This window comes from Bombus fervidus, chromosome 14 (genome assembly GCF_041682495.2).
Source record: "Bombus fervidus isolate BK054 chromosome 14, iyBomFerv1, whole genome shotgun sequence".
NCBI classification, from domain to species: Eukaryota; Metazoa; Arthropoda; class Insecta; order Hymenoptera; family Apidae; genus Bombus; species Bombus fervidus.
In genome coordinates, this window is record NC_091530.1 from 2,692,025 (window position 1) to 2,711,158 (window position 19,134).

General features: G+C 35.5%; 2 protein-coding genes across 2 annotated transcripts in view; both read right to left on the reverse strand.

The window, feature by feature from the left end:
* Positions 1–3,378, reverse strand: Taf5 (TATA-box binding protein associated factor 5). Its single transcript, XM_072016260.1, has 11 exons — positions 3,157–3,378; positions 2,805–2,990; positions 2,522–2,724; positions 2,246–2,442; positions 1,967–2,171; positions 1,773–1,892; positions 1,553–1,698; positions 1,043–1,180; positions 782–975; positions 422–713; positions 1–337 (listed from the first exon to the last, which is right to left on the reverse strand). Exons 1-11 carry the CDS (start codon positions 3,217–3,219, stop codon positions 123–125), a joined length of 1,959 nt encoding a protein of 652 aa, XP_071872361.1. The 5' UTR covers positions 3,220–3,378; the 3' UTR covers positions 1–122.
* Positions 3,379–7,299: 3,921 nt separating this feature from the next.
* The window catches only part of LOC139994567 (uncharacterized), a gene marked incomplete at its 5' end in the record, with an annotated part of 54,823 nt that continues 42,988 nt past the window's right edge, over positions 7,300–19,134 (reverse strand). Inside the window, 2 exons of the mRNA XM_072017362.1 lie at positions 7,300–9,969; positions 10,882–10,970. Of these exons, the coding sequence (XP_071873463.1) occupies positions 10,885–10,970 (86 nt within the window). The remainder of the gene's footprint in view (positions 9,970–10,881; positions 10,971–19,134) is intronic.

Sequence of the window (19,134 nt, forward strand, 5' to 3'; positions counted from 1 at the left end):
TTGCATGATCAATATGAAAAAATTTATTAATAAACATTCGTAATTTACAACAATGTTGATCCGATATATCAAACCATATGCCATCAGTAATGATAAAATTCGTTGAAAGACATTTATGTTTGCTAAGTTGACTCGAACATTCCGACGCTTAAGAGTAAATTTCTTCGCGAAAAATGTAGCGCTAACACAGGAGTGTTTTTTGTCGCGAACGTTCGAAGGAGATATGATTCTGTATTCGTTTTTACATCCGGATTATGTGAAACATTTACATCCTCCAAACTCATCTCATCAGCGAGTTTTGTAAAATCCCACAACTTGATCGTACAATCTAACGATCCTAAAATGATAATACAAACTGTAACTTACTTCTATTTGTTTCATGGTTATCAAAAAGAAAATGTAAGTAAGGAATATGACCAACCTGAGACTAGAATATTCCCATCTCTACTAAATGATAAGCAATGAATAGTACCCGAATGACTCGATAAGGCAGCGACAAGATGACCATGTGCTAAATCCCAAACTAAAACACGGTGATCAGCACCGGCTGAAGCAAGAAATCGCCCTTCTGCGGAAAAGGCAAGGGAGTAAATCGGAGCTTTGTGTCCTGTCATTAACCTGACTTGGCTGCCGTTTACGCAGTCCCACAATCTTACTGTCATGTCGCTGGAACCGGTTGCTACATAGTTTGAATTCGGATGGAACTGTATTACCTAAAACAAAATTAATTTGTCATTTTGATTCACATTTAGCATTTGAAGTTATACGAATATAAACCTACATCTATGTCTGAGTAGTGACCGGCAAATATTCGAAGTGGTTGATGAGAATCAGTTGCCCAGAGTCTGGCGGTTTTGTCGTGAGAGGAAGTTGCGAAATAATAACCATGAGGCGAAAATCTTACACACCATACTGGGAATAAGTGTCCTTTGTAGCATACTACACACGTCCATGTATGCAGAGACCACAGCCTCACTGCAATATAATATAAGTATAATACAATAGTTATTAAGTGTAATTAACACATCGTTTTAAAACGCACCTGTACTGTCTTCGGATGACGAAAGAAGGAGATTTCTGTCTGGACTAAATGATAGACTGTATACAGGACCATTGTGCCCGAATAACGATCTCGATGTTTCTGCTGTACGATCGTCCATCATTCTTACTAGTACGTCGTCTGTATCATAATATAAACGCGTTAGTAATATAAAATGTTTATGTTGGAATACAACGATATTTCACGCATAGACATAAGCACCCTTACACAAACACCCACACAGGCGTTTGAACAGGACACTTACACAGGTCATACTCATGTCTAGTCTGAGAGTAACTGGCCAACAATAAACAATTCTTGCATACGTTGTTAATTACATCACTCGTTTATATACATCAGGTTCTGTAGTTGTGTTTAATAAACGTCACTGAATATTATTTCAACATAAACATTGTGTCTTCCACAGATTATTAATCTTAACTTCAAGATTAAATTCTAACAGTTTATCGTATTCAAAATATCATAACTTCATTGAATGAAAAGAGATATTACCTGCTTCTCTATCTATGTCCTGTAATTGTTCTCCTGTCTTCATCAGTCTTAATTTTTGTGGAACCAGACTCCAGACCTTTATACAAGAATCACCAAATCCAATAGCCAGCAAACTCGAGTCTTCTGCTACTTCAGCTGCTGTCACACTAAATCTCGTATTACATATCAACATTACATGTTACCGTTTCTTTGTATAGAACTAATATGTACGTATACTTACCTATGTACCGCATTCAATAGCGTGTAAAAGCATATAGATGGCAAAGTATCAGGACCAAGTACGACGCGTTTCGATGCTTCCCTCAATGCTTTTCCTTTTTCCAACTTGTCCGCGTCTTTTCTATACTTATGATCAGATTGTGTTATTTCTTATATAAGAATATAAGAAACAAATGTATGAATAAAGTTACTTACAAGTTGGGCAAAGGCATTCTACCAACAGGTGGTGCATTTGGATCCGATTTAGTTTTCTTAGAAAATAATGGATCCTTTTTAGCTTTCTTCTTCTTTGGTTTATCCCCGTCTATGCCACCTGTATCATCCTCTTCTTCTTCGTTTGGAGGCATACATTGAATGTCTGGTTCCTTCAAAAGTCCATAATATACTTTCGCCTTATTGTCTAAATTAAAAGTTATAGTTTAAATAAAAAACATGTTTTTATAAAAGTTTTGGCATTTAATTTGAATAAATTACCTTGTCTTGTTGCTTCACCAACCATTGCACCTGATGTGGCATCAATTTGCTGTTTATTCCTAGCTACTCCTTCGTACATGTCAAAATAAAGATGCTCTTGTATAATATTTAACAACACGCAGTGCTTCTTCTCTTGCAAATGTCTTTTTAATATAGATAGTGTATCCCTCGACATTCTGATTATGAACTGATTAGATCTGTAGAAAATTTTACAAATTATTTATATCATAAAATTACATATTATACATATAATCATTAAAGTTTATTAATATATACTTGAAAGTGTCGGTTAATTCATTCCCAGCCATTTGTTCACGTTTTGTGACATTGGACAATCTTTTCAAGTCATTTTGATAATATTCCTCTAAATTTCCACCAAATCTTTCCAGTAATTGCTTTGCTTCTTCAGAATGATTATTGTAAACCAATTCAAGGTACATATGTACCAAAACTGGATATAGAATTGTACCTAATTCATGCTGTCATTTAACAAGAACAAATATATTATTTCTATTAGTTTGTAAAGTTTATTATGCATTTTTAAATTTAAATAATCTACCTTATATATATCTAAAGATCCTTCTACAAATTTTTTTAGTTCGCTATATGCTTTCTCATATAAAGCAGGATCTCCCTCGCTTTTGTAGGCAGAAAGAACACTGTTCACCTCAGAATCGGTTTGTTGAGCTTCATCCGGAGAAATATCTATCAAATTTGCTTCTTTTTTAAATAATTCCTCCGTTCCCTGTAAGAATAATATTTATACAATTATAATGCATGCTTGCATATTACATATATATTTTTCGTATAAAAATATCAAACTGTACAAGAGTTGTTTAAATAAAGATTTGATGTTTATATAAATGTTTAAGGTTAGAACAGTTTAAATGACGAAATTCTTTGACAAATACCTTCAAATTATATTTTCTAAGTAGCTGCAGAACTGCCAGCATAGTACTTTTGTCATTATCCATGTTTATCCGAATTTTTATGTCAATAAATCACAATATTTGTTAACGTACGAATTATGCAAGGAACAAACACCCACTATACTATCCGTACGCGCATGTAGGCGCGTATGAACATTAGTTACTTAGTGTATAGCCATAAAAACATGAATGAGCTACAGCCACAGATAAATTAAGAGATAGATATGTAGTTAGATATGTAGAACATGATATGACAAGTTAACGTCGTACGTTATTAAAAAAAATCAGACAATTTTAAAGGTGGATTTCAAAGTAATATATCTATTTACAGGTACACGTGTACAGTCACAGACGAGCTACGGAATAGATCGGAAATGAAATTGTGTATCGTGTTCCATGTTTTGACCATGGTCGCATCACAGATCTAGTAACTCCGGTGGTGGGGATAGGGCTCTTCGTGATTGGTTAATTTGTCCGCGGTAAGGCGGTTCAATTTGAATTATATATGTAACTAGTATCAAATAAATGGTAAAAAATGACGAAAAGTAATTAAGTTCAGTCGTTGAGTAAGCTCAGTGGTCTAGTTTATATTTTTTATTTTCAATGTTATCATCGAAGGATAACGTTAAATACACAATCCTAACTTTTCGACCGCAACGTTTTAAAGTGTCCGATTTCTAAAGCACAACTCCCGACATTAACGTAGAATCAGTGTTTGCTTCGTAACTTGGTATTCTTGAATTTAATTCTAGGATAACGTCAAAAATTCTAGTTCCAACACGTGTAATCGCGGTATGTAACATTTAATATACTATAGGACACAATTCAATTGTACGATATATTCTATTATAATTAATTTTCTCTTCTGTGAAACGTTAATATATTTACAAGATATTCAAGATAAAACAACACACGTAGAGTTTTGGTTTTGTAATATATTTTTCTATTTATTTATAAAACAGCGAAAATACACAGTGACACTTTTTTCCATTCCTTTTTCTCGTATATTAACTGCGTGTGGATTACTGAATTAATAATATCTTCAATTAACACGATCAGTAATACCGGGTAAATTTCTTTTCATCGTTTATCCTGGCAAAAATGAATATGATTATTTTACATGATATAATCGACGAATGATCAGGATCTAATGTAATGGCAGTCAAATGCTTTTTTAATTAATACTCTGTTAATTGTCTCGACTGGTAAATCGAATGTGTTACTTAACGTATAACGATCACGATAAAAGCTCTTATTGGCATTTCATTCGTTTAGAATATTTCACATATTTCTGTTAATCTTTCGTTTCATAACATGGTAAAATAATTTAATACAGAAATATCATCTATGATGGCTTTCGTCAAATACAATTTCACGATTCCACAGTAATCGTAAACACTTTTACGAAACATTCATTTTCATAAATTCGCTACATATCAGTTCTATCGAAATACAACGTTTTAGTAGCATTTAACTTGTTCGTTATCGAAATAAACTTTTTACGTCGTTTTGCTGACATTAATAATATTAAAGTATAAATAAATATACATACGTATACATACATATAAATATACATACATATACAAATAGTCATTAGGAAAACATTTCCTTCGTAAATCAAAAAACGAAGAATTATCTCACGATAAATTTCAAAGTATAATTTCTATGTTCGTGTTATTAATCCGTAGGATTCTCTTTTGCAAGCGATAAACTCTCGAGAAAAAGAAAGAGGACAATGGTTTTTTTTCTCCGTCGCACTGCGTACGATCGTCTAAATAGATTTCTGAAATTTCTCATAGTTATTCACGTAATGAAAAGGCCATGAATGTTTCTCGAATCGGTAGGTGTTTTACGTTCGTACAAGGTAAAACGAGAGCATAGCCATCGATTTCGAAATATTTGTGATTTCTTGGTCGGATGAAAGGTACGATAAACGAAAGAAATCTATACGAATCAACACGTATCGCGTGATAGAAAATCGTCAAACCTTGTGCTTTTTCATTTTTCTTCGCCGATAAAAATTTGATCGCTCGACAACGACGATACGAATAAAGCGTTGAAAAGTAATAGCATGGACGTGTGCCGTTTACGATATACAATTTGAAATTAGCAGTGAAACGAAACGAAGGCTCAGCTGGAACAGGAATAACAAGTCAATAAGTAATCCTTTGCTATCGAAATGTTCGTCGGGGTATCCGCAGGCTTAGGCGAGTACATTCCGTAAATGCAATTCCATACGTGAAACACCGATTTAAACGTCTGTATTTAGTACGAAATAATCTATCTCTATAGCCGTTTTAATTCGCATTTATACACAGATATATACAATATGGATTACAATAACATACGACGTTGATACAATTGGTCGCGTGTCTGCGTGTTGCGCGCCTGCTAATTCTGATCCAGTGTTCGAACGTACGTCTGGCTCAAACGATACACGATTTGTAGAAAATGAAAATACGATTTTTCGACTTTAACGAAACACTCGGTCCGTACGAACCGATGTCTAACGGCTCGTCCAGACGATTCAACAAGTTTGTGTGTGTCCTGGTAATCCGTGCGTAAATCTCGCGAATAACGAGACAATTTACAATTTATTTATCAACGTTTAATTATTCAACGATACGGTTGATTTTATTCAGATATTCGCCGACCACGTTTATCTTTCCCTTGTTACTTGGATATTACTTTCATTTATCGTTTCGTCGTTCACTTTTTCAAGATTTAAATAAATTTTCCCAACAACCTTGTTGGTTCCGTGTTCGTGAATTGTTTGAGTTCGATGTACTCGTACACGCGTTCGTGTATTTTTCAAAATTACATAGAGCAATTATAAAAGCATATTCTCCTCGTTTCGATATATCGCGCGCGTTTCTACCATCGAAGGGAGAAGAATTATCGATATCTCGCCGTAAACGATTTTCTGATCGTTTCAGATTCGTACGCGATACCGTTCGTGCTTGGTACCGCAGAATCCAAAGGCCGAGTGAGAATTTCTTCGCGCACGTTTCAACGTAAAGAATTCGCTTTTACAATCGGTCTGCTCGATTTTGAAATATCTTATACTGTATACAGGAGGCAAAGGAATTATGGCTACAAGTTTTGTGCGTCGATAGAACATATTGAAAGAAATGAGAGATGCGCGTGTTTTCTCCGGTTACTTGCTACAACAACGTCGAACGATTCCCGGAGAAACGTAAATATCAATTTCTTCGTCTCACGTTACGTTCGATAATCGCTCGTATTTCGCACGTTCGCATCGTCTATCTTCGAACAGATATCAAGTTTCATAATATCGAAGAAATAGATAAATAGAAGCGTTCGTAACCCAGTGAATTTGGACATTTACCGAAGGAATAATCATCGTGTTGATTATTAGCTGGTTAAATCGTCGTCGTTATTAAAATATTTTTCATTATTTTTCAATAAGTTCTATTACTCTAAAAAATTTGTATCTAAAATTTCCTTACAACCTCTATACACGTAAGTGAATTCAATATACATGTTAATTGCGTTATTTACAGAAGTAATTAAGACATAAGTAAGAAGGGGGGGGGAGGGGGCTTCGTATAAAATTACATGGTATCGATGCCGATCATTCGAACTACACAGACGCAAAAGGTTGCTGACATTTAATAATTTGATCTGTTTAGATTCGATATCAATTTGTTTTATTAATATCCGTTATTTTCTGTCGATTAAATCAAACAAACGTAATTGCGCACGATTTTCTTTCAATTTTTTCATAAACAAGAAAAGTCACGGAAGGTCAACCCTTTGCGTGCGAGCGTTTCACCTGATAACCGAATAAATTTTCGTATTTCGATCGAACTGTCGGCTCGTTTAAATCGTTTATTTACACATTTACGATTTTTCCAATCGTTTCTATCGTCGAAAGCCGTTCGCTCGAAAGACTCGAGTTTTTAGAGCGGAATTTGCAAAATTTCGTAACCAGGGTAACCAATAAATTCTCAAGTACAAACGCTAACGATATTCGATTGTAAAAGTGTGACGAGTTTATCTTTTGTCTCGCGCAGACAGGCAAAGTTGGAATTTGCGAAATAAAAATGACATGCCTGCCGGTAAAGGCAGCGAAGATGGAACGAAACGAATAAGCAGAACGTGTATCGTTAAAATGAAACAGAACTCATTTATTAAAATCGTTACAGTTTATCCAATGTTTCAAACGCTACAAACCTTACTGAAAATATTCGGAAAAATCGACAAGGTCGAAGAATTGCGTGAATTCTTTTACAATATAATCACCGCGTAAGATAAGTTTGAAAAATCAGTTAGTAAAAATAAAAATCATTCGTTGCTCGATTCTCGAGAGCAAATTAGTCGCTTAATAATTTTAATTATCGAAGAGTATCGATGTTAACAAAGAAAATGATAACGTATTGTTGTCATTGTTATTATTATTATTATTATCATTATTATTGGTATTAAATATTTACGATATTTAATTAGTATAGCAAACTTTTCAAACGAGGCTACAATTACTTAATAATATATATATATGTATATATGTGTGTGTATATATAAATTGGAACCTTTATGAAAATATCGTTTTTCTCAAAGACTGCTAAAAATTTGAAACTCATCAGAGAAGTTATCAGCTACCCTATTTTTAATTTGAGGCACGCGTTACACATACATATATTTCCGATACCGTCCCCCGGAAAATAAATTCGGTTTGCCTTTATATTCCTTGCGGCAAGTGTATCGTTCGTTCGTTTTTCCATCTTTTCTCGACATAGAGGAAAAGACGAACGATAATTTTCTTCGTCATATCCGCCATCTCTTTGGAAGATACGAACGTTTTTTGGAATATTCAACGACACAAGATACACCGTCCAGCGATTTCTTTGGTACAGAAATGTATTTCGCTTTACAAACAATGAAAATTTTCTTTTTCTCTTTTTTTTTTTTTTTATCCAAGCATCTGCATAATTAAAATCGTCGGATGTTCGTACACGAAATTATAATACAGAATTTTTCTTCCTCTTTTCTTCCTCCCTTTCGTCCGATAGGCTTTCCGTGTTTTAAAGGACTAGAAGTGCTACAGAGGGCAATTTATTTACAACTATAACGTTCTATCTACTATAATCCGTTTTTTCATCCTTTCTTTGCTCTCCGTTGAACGTTACATTCGCTACGTGCGCATCCAGCCTCCATTACCGATAACTCGAACAGTCGAATTTAATTAACGATCACAACAACAACAAAATCTCTCTTTTATACTTGGTTCGTGTTCGGTCGTATGAACGTACGAAAGAATATACGTTTTTATCGAAAAAGGAAAACTTGGATTTTTCGTAGGTCAATGTATAATCGTCCTGGAAAGTTTTAACTGGCGTCTGTTACATGCCGTAGCGAAAGATACATTATATTGGCTTGGCAACTAAGTGATCGCGGACTTTGTCAATACCATCTAATGACAAAACCCGCGATCACTTAGTTGCCAACTCGATAGGTTAGGCCTAATTTAATCAACGAGAAACTTTGGTGCGTACAGTTTGGACACTGTTCGATCGGGTATTTTCACGTTTATCTTTGGTATGGTAATTCACAGAACAGCGAAGATAGAAACTAAACGAGATAAAGAAAATTATGCGCTAATTCTTTTTTTCCCTCGTCTAACTAAAATAATAATAATAATACAACGATAAAAATACCTGCGCGAGCTTTCCAACTATTTCGGTAAATCGACATTACCAGCGTTATCGTCTCATGTACATCGAAATTCTTCTAATTTTGTTTTCCTCTCGTTAGCATATATTTTTATTTCTCACATTGTTACAATATAATTGTCACGTTTTCATTTCGCGATCAGAAATAACACACACGTGATAAAGTTAGTCGCAATATCGTCGTGGAAACTGTACAATTCATTTTTCTTTTCCCGCGCAACATCGTCGTTATCCTTCTGCTCTAAATACTCGTCGTAATCGCCTCTTCGCTTGCATTTTGATACCGCATATTGTCGCAGCTATTTACACATATTAAAATAATTACACATTCAAGTTACGTATGATCAATATGTATATATATATATATATATATATATATCCACTCGGCTTTCTTTTCTTCCGTTTAATCGTATCTTCGTATTCGTATTTATATTTATATATGTATATATATAATATCTTATTTGTTGTATATCGTATGCAAAGTTCCATACATCTTAGTCGTTTAAACAATATATTATGAATCTGACGTAACACGAAGAGTAACAAACACAGTCTACAATATGACTCGAACTGTAATACGATCATCAAATCTTGAACATTATTTACAACGCCATACTACGAAGAACGTTCTCCTTCTCCTTTTCTCCGTCTTTCCTTTCTATCAACAGGTTTTTTACCTATATCTTTGGTTTTAAATCGTGTGCACGCTAGCCACGATAAACTAGAATTTCATTACGAGTACAAATAACACTCTAAACAGCGCGTATAATGTATCTTTGTATGTTTCTCTGTGTGTTATCGTGTGTGTTAACCGTATTTGTCTGTTAAACGTGTGTTTACATGTATACGTATGTATGTATGTATGTGTACGGAGTTACAAACAGGACTTTCTCGTGCTGACGACGAACGCGTACGTCGATCGGCGTTCGACGTCCGACGATCGATTCTATCGCATTTTCTCAAACAACATTTAACGTGGGCACACCGTGTCTGTTGATAAGTATCTTAGGCAATGAATCATGGTATAAGACGATAGGGCGTAACGACGCAGCTTCCACACGTCAGTCCGTCAGTCGCTTTGCACTGCGTTTTAAGCGACCACCTGCAATCAAATATTTCATTATGAATTTTCTATACGTACTTTTCATATGTTTATATAATTCTATTGTAAACGTTTGAAAAAGTCGATATTTCCTTCCTTACTCTCTTCTTTGCGACATCTGTCGGTGTTTCAGGGAATACAGTTTCGTGTTCTGAATTCCGTGAAACCACGTGAAAAAGAAATTTTCAATCTTTCCGCAGGGATGTGAAAAAACTGGCGAGGATTATTTCGTTATGTCGGAAATTGTTCCTCGAACGATATTTTCGGACCCTTCTAGATGGAATTATTTTATTGAACAAGGTATGATTCATTTCGTTCTATTTCTATCACTATGTTCGTGCATAATTCGATAAACTAATATAAAACAAAGAACATTGTGCGTCTATTATTTCCTTATAAAACGAAAGAAACTTTTCGGACAACCTAATATCTCGTCGATAAAGCGATACTTTGCACGAGGTGGACTTTAGCGATAATTATTTGCCACTTAAATGAATTGACGTACGTGACAATCGTCTACGTATGTAGGGACGAAAGTCAAAGTAGAAGAGAGATTTGTTACGTTAGAAGCGTGTAGGTTAGCTTTCACTAATTACTTACTTCGAAGCGAGAGATTTTTTAAAATAATCTTTAAAAGAGTTCGTAAAGAATTGCATAATTTATATAACGTTTAATGCTTGTGAAATTGCAACGACGAAGTTGTTGGATCGTTGCTGGAAAAATGTAAAAGATTTTATGGAAATTAGCTACTTGAACTACGTGTATCCTGCTCTGAAAAAGTTACAACTCTTTGATGTTTTATTCAGAGGATGTAGGCCAGTTTAACGTAAAACGTATCAAATTCCATGAGAGATAAGCAAATTGAATTTGAAATGATTTAACGCAGAAAATATTATATATTCATTTACTTACCTATTAGTCGAACATGTTGAACATGTGGAGCAGTGCTTGATGCGTTATGATTAGCAGAACGTTAATTGACAATCCACAGGCGAAATTTCCTGCAATCAAAGAACAGTTGGCGTCAAAAGAAGGAAATGTACTTTTATATCTTAACGTTAACATTTGCTCGAAACGTATTTTCAATGCGTTCCTCTATTTACTATATATCCTTGCTGGTTGTAGTTGATGCTAGTGCAGTTGCGTTATAATGCTCGAAAATCTAATAAAACATAAATGTAATGTCATTCGAATCAGCTGGCAGATCGCGCGTACTACGATTTCGTATATCTATGCGTTTTTACTATACTCCGTTCCAATAAGGATGTTACGCCCCGAGACTTACTATAAGCCGTGTTCCTAACCGTCTTCCTTGGTACTACAGTGTCGCAGACAGATCGTCTTACATGACCGACGAAATATACCCAAAGTAGCGATAAGCGCATAGCTGTCGTCAAGCAGCGAGTTCTAGAAACATCGATTCGCCTTCAGTCCGTTATTTTACACAAAGAAGGTGGCATACTTGATCATAGGCGCAAACAGTCGCGAGACTCGAGCATGGTGGGGGTCGTCTCCCAGAGAAGACAAAGGAAGAATTCGAAGGGTAGTCAGTATTATTTGAGGATTCAAGCCGAATGCATCGAGAGGTTGAGAGTAATAAAATCGAGGTCGCTTAGTCAAACGGATACATCGAGAAATATCATAAAGTCGGGTCGAAGTATTACAGTAACAAACTAATTGTATCACCGTTAAATCTTTTGTGACGTGTTCATTATAATTTTAAATATTGAAACAGAAGGTTATATTAACCCTGTTAATTCAGTGTTATAATCATTTGAACTACCTCTGTTATCCTAATTGAAACAGTGGAACGACTGATTCGCGGCGTCGATTATCAGAATCGTAGCGAGAATTTACGTTTCTCGCGAGGAAATCTCCTCGAATTTGGTAAAAAAATAAAATTCATATCTCTGTCACGATCAGTTGCCCTTTTAACAAAATGCAAATATAAAACGATCGAATCAGTACATCATAAATAATCGTTTAATCTCCGTTTAACTTCGTCTACAAAACTCAATTTATTTTCCTTTGCATCCTTCTGCGACAAAGAATTTTTCTCGAACATATCCTGCTTCCTTGCCGAATAAAACAGGAGTTTAAAATTCATAAATCAGCTGTTACATCGTTGATACTTTTCGCAATTTAATCAACTTCATATATACGCTTATATCCCTTTAAAAAAAAAAATTCTTTTCCAACGTTATCAGAAGGAAATTCACGTCTCAATTTCTTTTCCTTGCCCGGTCGTTATCACCGCGATCGATAGCGTGCTTTTTGCGTGCATTATTATTTCAAACGTAATCGACCGGCGGACCGGTTAACCGGTGCGTTACACGTCGATAAACATGCCGATGAGCCAGCGCGCTGCAAAGTATCTTTCACGACTGGAAATTATAGTCGCGGATACCATTTTCTTTTACGGTGGCCCGTTAAGCTTTGATTACGATCCGGCGAAAAGTTTATGAGATACGACAGCGGTATAACGCCGCTATACTTTGTTCGTGACACCGACGTTACGCTAAGTCAGGGACCGCTAATGTAAACTGCATGTCCTTAAATTAGGGGAATGTGTTCCGCGAACCGGGCCGTTTCGCTTTATCTCTTCTTCTTCTTCTTCTCTCACCCCCTGTCAGCAGAAGGGGTTTCCATTAGCAATAAGAATTAACTCGCCGACTACCGCCACGGCTAATTACTCTCTTATTTGCGAGCTTCCTTGTTTTACCTATTGTTTCCTTCGTTACCTTGGGAAATGTTTCCATTGCTCGAAACTTTTTTCCATGGTTGGCCGATTTAATCGTTGGCCAACGGGGAGGTGGAACACGGAGAGGGGTAAGACAGAAGCCAGGAGCGGACGTAACAATAGTACAGGACGCTTCGGAAATGGCCCGGCGAAAGATTTAATCGTCGACATAGAGCAGTGCTTCGTGGGCGTTTCGAAAACGTATAGTCGGACGATTTAATCGTCGCTTCGGTTGGAAGTTTCTTCCATAACGATGTGCGTTTCGGCAAGTTCGGTGAACTCGATGGGAGAAATCTTCCGCGAGGAAAAGAACGTTACGCGTCGCGTACGATGCTTATACGTTGCTTCCAACAATTTAATCATCCGCGGTGGAAGTTGTTTTTCTTGCACAGTTGTGTTTCTGGCTTCTGGAAAAGTCGAGTACTCTGGATATATCTTGCTTTAGCGTCGCAGAATCGCGCTGCTATAAAAATTCGGTGGAATTTCTGCGGTATTTGTTCGCGATATTTCTTTGATTTACGATGGAAATTTGAATCTTTGAGATTTTCAAAGTCGAAGAAGACAAGAAAAGATGGCTCGTATGCTTAAAAATGCAATTCGGAATCAAATACGGAAAACGTGTAGTGTAGGTACTTGTGTATGATATTCTTGTGATAAAACTAACTTTAGAATACGTGTTTCTTACGTTGCAATTATAGGGAAGTGCTTGGGGATTCTTTAGAGGTTTACAAATGACGAGAACGATTTTGATCTTGCTCCAGGAACAACAAGGGAAATTATTCCCTTTGTGGACATTCACGAAATACCGTACCATACTATGTTCGGAGACTTTTGCTTGAATATTTTTAACAAATTGGTGCTTCCAAATTGTGTCACTCTTGAAACAAGGATGCGATATGTATCTATAGCTGATTCGTTTAACACTTTGACTGCCATGTTGAAATCATATGTTTCGTTGAGGGCGCCACGGGAGTATTTTTATTATTCAAAGCATATAGTGGCAGAATAATAATAAATTGTGACGATGTAAGACAACATTCTTCTCCAATGGACCGTTTATCTCATTGGTGGTCACGGGTTACCACCGTGGCGTCTTGGTAACAGTCGATAGCGACATATTGTAACAAGGCTTCGTTTATTTCAACAAACCATTCGCATTCGTCGTTTCGTCGCAAGCAAAACGTCCAGAATATATCGTTGATACGTGTAGAAGATATTAGTAAAAGGTATTTGCTTCTTCTATATATAACAGTAAGGTATGTTCATACTTCTAATTTCAATTATACGATTATAAAGCAGCATTTACGATTATTTTCTAAGGTGTGTTTATAATAATATTCGTAGATTATTCCTCAAAGATATGGTTGCAAACACAGTGCACAGTTAGGTGCAAGATTTGTTCTCATTTCTTTTTTTATTGACGTTCTAATAAAAATGTTTAATTGCTCAATGAGGCACTTTTTATTTCAAAATATTTTCTATTTATCGATTATATTTAAAATGCCCTAACTGTTAATTTTTATACAATTTTTACAATTGTAAGAAGTTCAAGTGTTCTGGTTACCAATGACCACCGTGGCAGGTCATATATGATCAACGTGGCAGTCAAAGTGTTAATATCAGCTCAGTTGGAATAACGATTAGTATTAAACGATGAAATTATGTTTGCTCAAACAAGTAGCCTAGAATGATCAACATTTTCAAAGATCATGCGTTTTAAGCGAAACGTTGGTATTTAACACTAGCACTATCACACCAGTAAAATTGTCTGGTTTTACAATTTTATTTTAAAATTTCTACTTCGTGTTATATTTTTTTCCGCAATAGTGTAATAATTTTCGCAACGATAGCTACAAGAATAATATAATGAGTTTTATTTTGCTTTTTATCTATTCAAACTGAAAATAATTTTGTATCAAGGGTCTTATACCAATATCAGTCAAAATAACTACAGTTCTATAAATTGTTCTATAAATTGTTCTACAATTTTATAAATGTGTCAATCCTTGTTTAGGGATGATGGATCCCAGATGGATTAACAATACCAAAAATATACTACATAACATGGAATTGCTCCTGTAAGAAAGTAATAAATCAATAAATATAAAATATTCTATTATTACGTATCTTTTAAAGGCCGGCCATTTTGATTGGTTTTGGTAGAAATAGCTTCGTGTTAACCACCGATAGTTCTAGTGTTAATATATAAGTTTCATACTAAATGTTTTGTATTTGAAATTAATGGGATTTAATTATAGAATATATTCGTATATATAGAAACACTTAGCAATTTTAGTTTCTGTCGTCCATAATCACGGAGACAGCAAGGAACTGAAATTGAATGCTGCTGATTTCGTGCAGTTATGGCGTATCCATATGATAATGATCCACTGGCGTTGCTATCTGATGCAAACGAGGTCTAACTTCCATGGCTAATTAGTGTACATTGTTAGAAGCATTGACCGTCTGTGTTAACTTAATAACAAGTAGATATTAAGTTTCCAAGTTCTTTGTCTATTGCTCATTTTGCTCTGTTCTAAAATTATCAAATGGAAGAAACTTCCTAAACTGGATATAAGCTTTTAAACGAAACGTCTGGCATCTATGAAATTTAACTAGATCCACGCTGTGCGTATTAACATAATCCAATCTCGTTCGAGCTGAAACACGTTGAACGTGTTTATGAGCATGATTTCCGATGATTCGCGCTACCAATTAATTGAAAGACTTACTTTGGCAATTCTTAGCTAATTTCAACGTTGTACCTTACTTTTCTTTTCCTTTCTTATAGTATACTTTATAAATATATCAGAGCGGTGTATATGTATAAACGAGATTTTAGTCATTTCAATATGGTCAGAGCGAAATCAATAGATCATCTCGTAATTTTTATTTGGTTAAAATAAAGATACACCGTTCTCGAATAATGTCAACTAATTGGCTCATTTCAAAATTTATAAAACTCGTCGGTTTCGGAATTAAAAAATCCTTTATGTACTACATACGCTACTAACTAACCTCAACTAAACGCTCAAACTAACCTAGCAAACTGAATTATCATAGAAACGATGTTAATACGTTAACAATTTCGATATCGCAAATTTTCTCAAGTACGTTCGAGTGGACTTTAGGACGAAGAAAAATTGTGACTGCACTTTTAACTAAGCTTTAACCCTTTGCACTCATATGTCGAGTGTGACTCGACATTAGTTTTTCCCTCGGAAGCTCCTTCGTCGAGCTTCACTCGACATTCTTTCATGTCCACCTTTTTCTGTAAAACGTGCGAAAGAAAATCCAGGATTGCATGCTGGAAATTGTTTCAAGATATATCATACACTGAAAAATTACAAAATACAACAATAGTTTGAATAAAACTGCTATTTAAGTGAATTTCTTTCTTCCTTTATTTATTTAAATTCTTATTTCTTAGTTAAAGTAAATTTTAAATAAAACACTCGAAAGCGTTGGGAGCTTGCTGCTAACGAAATTGAAATAAAATTCCCAGTGCAAAGGGTTAAACGTGAAAAATCGTAAGTACATAGGTCAAATGACATTAAAACGAACAAGATTACGACCAAGTAGAAATATTATCTTTCCGATTACTATATATATTTCTCCAAATTGAACGAGATATCGTAAACTAATCTATCCGCGTTTTCCTGTGCTCGAGAAAAGCCGATACGTTTCCCGAATTGCTTCGTCCTTCTAAAATCCTTCTTTTCTTTTTTCGTCAGACCTGCCACCGTATTACGCGGCAAAAGAAAGTTACACACGCTGTTCCCCTTTGATGCTCGGCTAGAAACTTTAACGCGTTGCCGGCGATATGGATCGGCAAACTGCTTGATAGCGTTATCACCGAGGAAATTCGTGCGCCAGTGTGTAAGAGGAGAAGGTATTAACGCAACCTCAACTTCGGCTATTTATTAGCGTAGCGCAGTAATGCCAGCTGATGAGCTTCAAGAGGAAATGCCACTTCCCTTCATCCCCTTCAACCAGAACTTACGCCGCTGTTAGTTTATTAACCGTATCCTTCGGTGATGCTCGATTATCAACGAAGAGATTAATCTACTATATATACGTAGCTGGTCTTCGTGCGTTATTTATTCTTTTTCTTGGTCGCCGTCGGAGGGAAACTCAAAGTTTTATTAATTTGCAAGCGATCGAAATTAAACGCCACGTCGTTCGTCGTTTACAAGTTTGGATTTTTATCTTCGACGGAATAAAAATTCTCCTTCTACACTCCGCAGTCTTTATTTTATACGAGCGTAATAAATAAAAGTTGAAGCGTTAAGGACGAGACGAATTAAGGTATTTTCTTGGCGAGTTAAATTGTTTTTTTACGACGAAGAAACCTTGTCGGTTTGGTTGGTTTTCAGTTTGAGTTTCAGTTTGCTCAGGTTTTAAACGCGTGCATTCCGAGAAATTCAGAAACAACGTGTTGTATTCTTGGGTATTTCATAATTATTCTCTTTAGCTTTGTACGATGATTTAGAGATAATATAGGCGGAGCATATTTTTTGATACTTCAAATACTCTTTTTAAATCTTTCATTCGACGCAGTTTCGTTTTGAAGGGTACAGCTTGAATTTAATTTAGTTTATCAACGAGATTCGGTGTTTCTGAATTTTTTATTAAATTGCCTACTTGTCGCACATTTTTTGTCTTTGCCATCCCGCGGCGTAAAACTTTGTTAATTTGGCCAATATCTCTTCCTTTTTTCTCGATGAATTTAAATACTTTACCAGCGGACGGAATATTTGAAATTCAGTTGAATTTCAAACGGATACGTTAAACAGAATTGTTAACGAAAGTAAATACCTTTTACCAAGTGATTCCTGCGTGATTTCCTCTGCCCGTCCCATCGAATTAAAATATCCCTCCTTCTCGTTCTCCTAACAAATTCATTTTCATTTATAAAATCTTCAACCCGCCCGCGGGCTTTTGAATAAGAATCTCGAGCCCCACTTTTTACACAAATTAGATAACATTTATCGTACGTTCTAGGTGTTTTCCTCTGTCTCTTGGGTCGTTTAAAGGAGTAACGTTGCAAACTGTGCTTGCAACGGTGGTTTTGCGTGATAAGAAACGGCGAAAGAACTCGGTGATTACACAAAAATTCGCCAGCTTCCTTTTGCCAGGAACGGCGTGCGAGGAAATAAGTCTTCTGTCGAGGAAATGAGAAACGCGATATAACCGATACTGTATCACGAAAAATCGATTGGTCGAGGAAATTCCAGATGAGTCGCTTATCGCGATTATCGACCCGCGAGACTACAACATCCATTTTTAAAAGCACCTTTCGTTTCGAAGCAATTTCTTTTTTTTTTGTTACTACAACTGTTTGTTGTGTATCGTTAAACGATATAAAAAAGAATATGAAAAAAAAAGATTAACGAAAAAGGAAAATGGAGAAAAAGCGAAGGAAGAGGCGATGAATCAGAAGTGGATGTAATAAATCATAAAGCAACCGAAATGTCCGCACCTGTATCGAAAATAATTAACTCTTTGAGAATTAATGTTGCGCGTGGCTAAATATTTATGTTCCATTTCTCAGGAAGACACCAGCCTGTTCACAAGCTTCGTATATTAGTGGATTTATACAAACATTAATCTTGATAGACTATGTACGAAGAAACATAGTTGCCATTATAAAGCACGTTGCGGACTCCTGCTGTTTATTTATTTACTATGTCTAGAAATTGTTTGTATTTCCTCTTGCATACCATGTGCAAATACTTGTTATTTTGTTAGCCCGGTTGGCATAATTAGCATATAAATATTTTACTTGTCGATGAGGAAGAGGCGTGTTGGCAGAAGGACACGTCGCACAGTTGTTAACCGTGCTCGAGATGTTTGAAATTTGGGTTACATCGTTCGAGAACTTTGAGCAGATTGAGCTGTATCTTGTATGAAATTATTTCGGAGAAAGTTAAAAAGAGAAAAAACAATTTTGTTAAAAACCATATGGTAACCAAAAATGTTTAACCAACAGGTTCTGTTATACGAAATCAAAGAGAAAAATAAAACGAATAATATAAACAGAACGATGGTATACTATCGTTCGATATGTGAATTATTATTCTACTGCGTCGAGATCAAAATTAACTTTGTTTCATCCGTTGATCGTTGAACGCGTTTCACGATGCTTGTGTAACACTGATCGAAAACGTAGAACAGAGATAAAAATTGGACATCGGATGCAAGCAGTGAAACGAACTTAGGAAGTATTTGTACGCCTATGGTTAACAATTCTAACATGATCAGAGCATCGAACAGCATTTGGTGCCTCGGAATAAATGTCAAAGTGCGATAGAGTGCAGAAAACACGATGCTAAAAACAAGCTGTTCAAAGGTATGCACCGAAGCGGACGGTTTTTTGAATTGAAAGGATATTCACGTGTATAATATCGATTATCGAATATACT

What these genes read in the sequence shown, in the direction of transcription:
- Taf5 (XM_072016260.1), bottom strand. Translation starts at nt 3,219, where the DNA reads ATGGATAATGACAAAAGTACTATGCTGGCAGTTCTGCAGCTACTTAGA. An exon ending in GATCTTTAGATATATATAAG is followed by an intron (nt 2,725 to 2,804) that starts GTAGATTATTTA and finishes GTTAAATGACAG; the next exon opens with CATGAATTAGGTACAATTCT. An exon ending in TGGTGAAGCAACAAGACAAG is followed by an intron (nt 2,172 to 2,245) that starts GTAATTTATTCA and finishes CTTTTAATTTAG; the next exon opens with ACAATAAGGCGAAAGTATAT.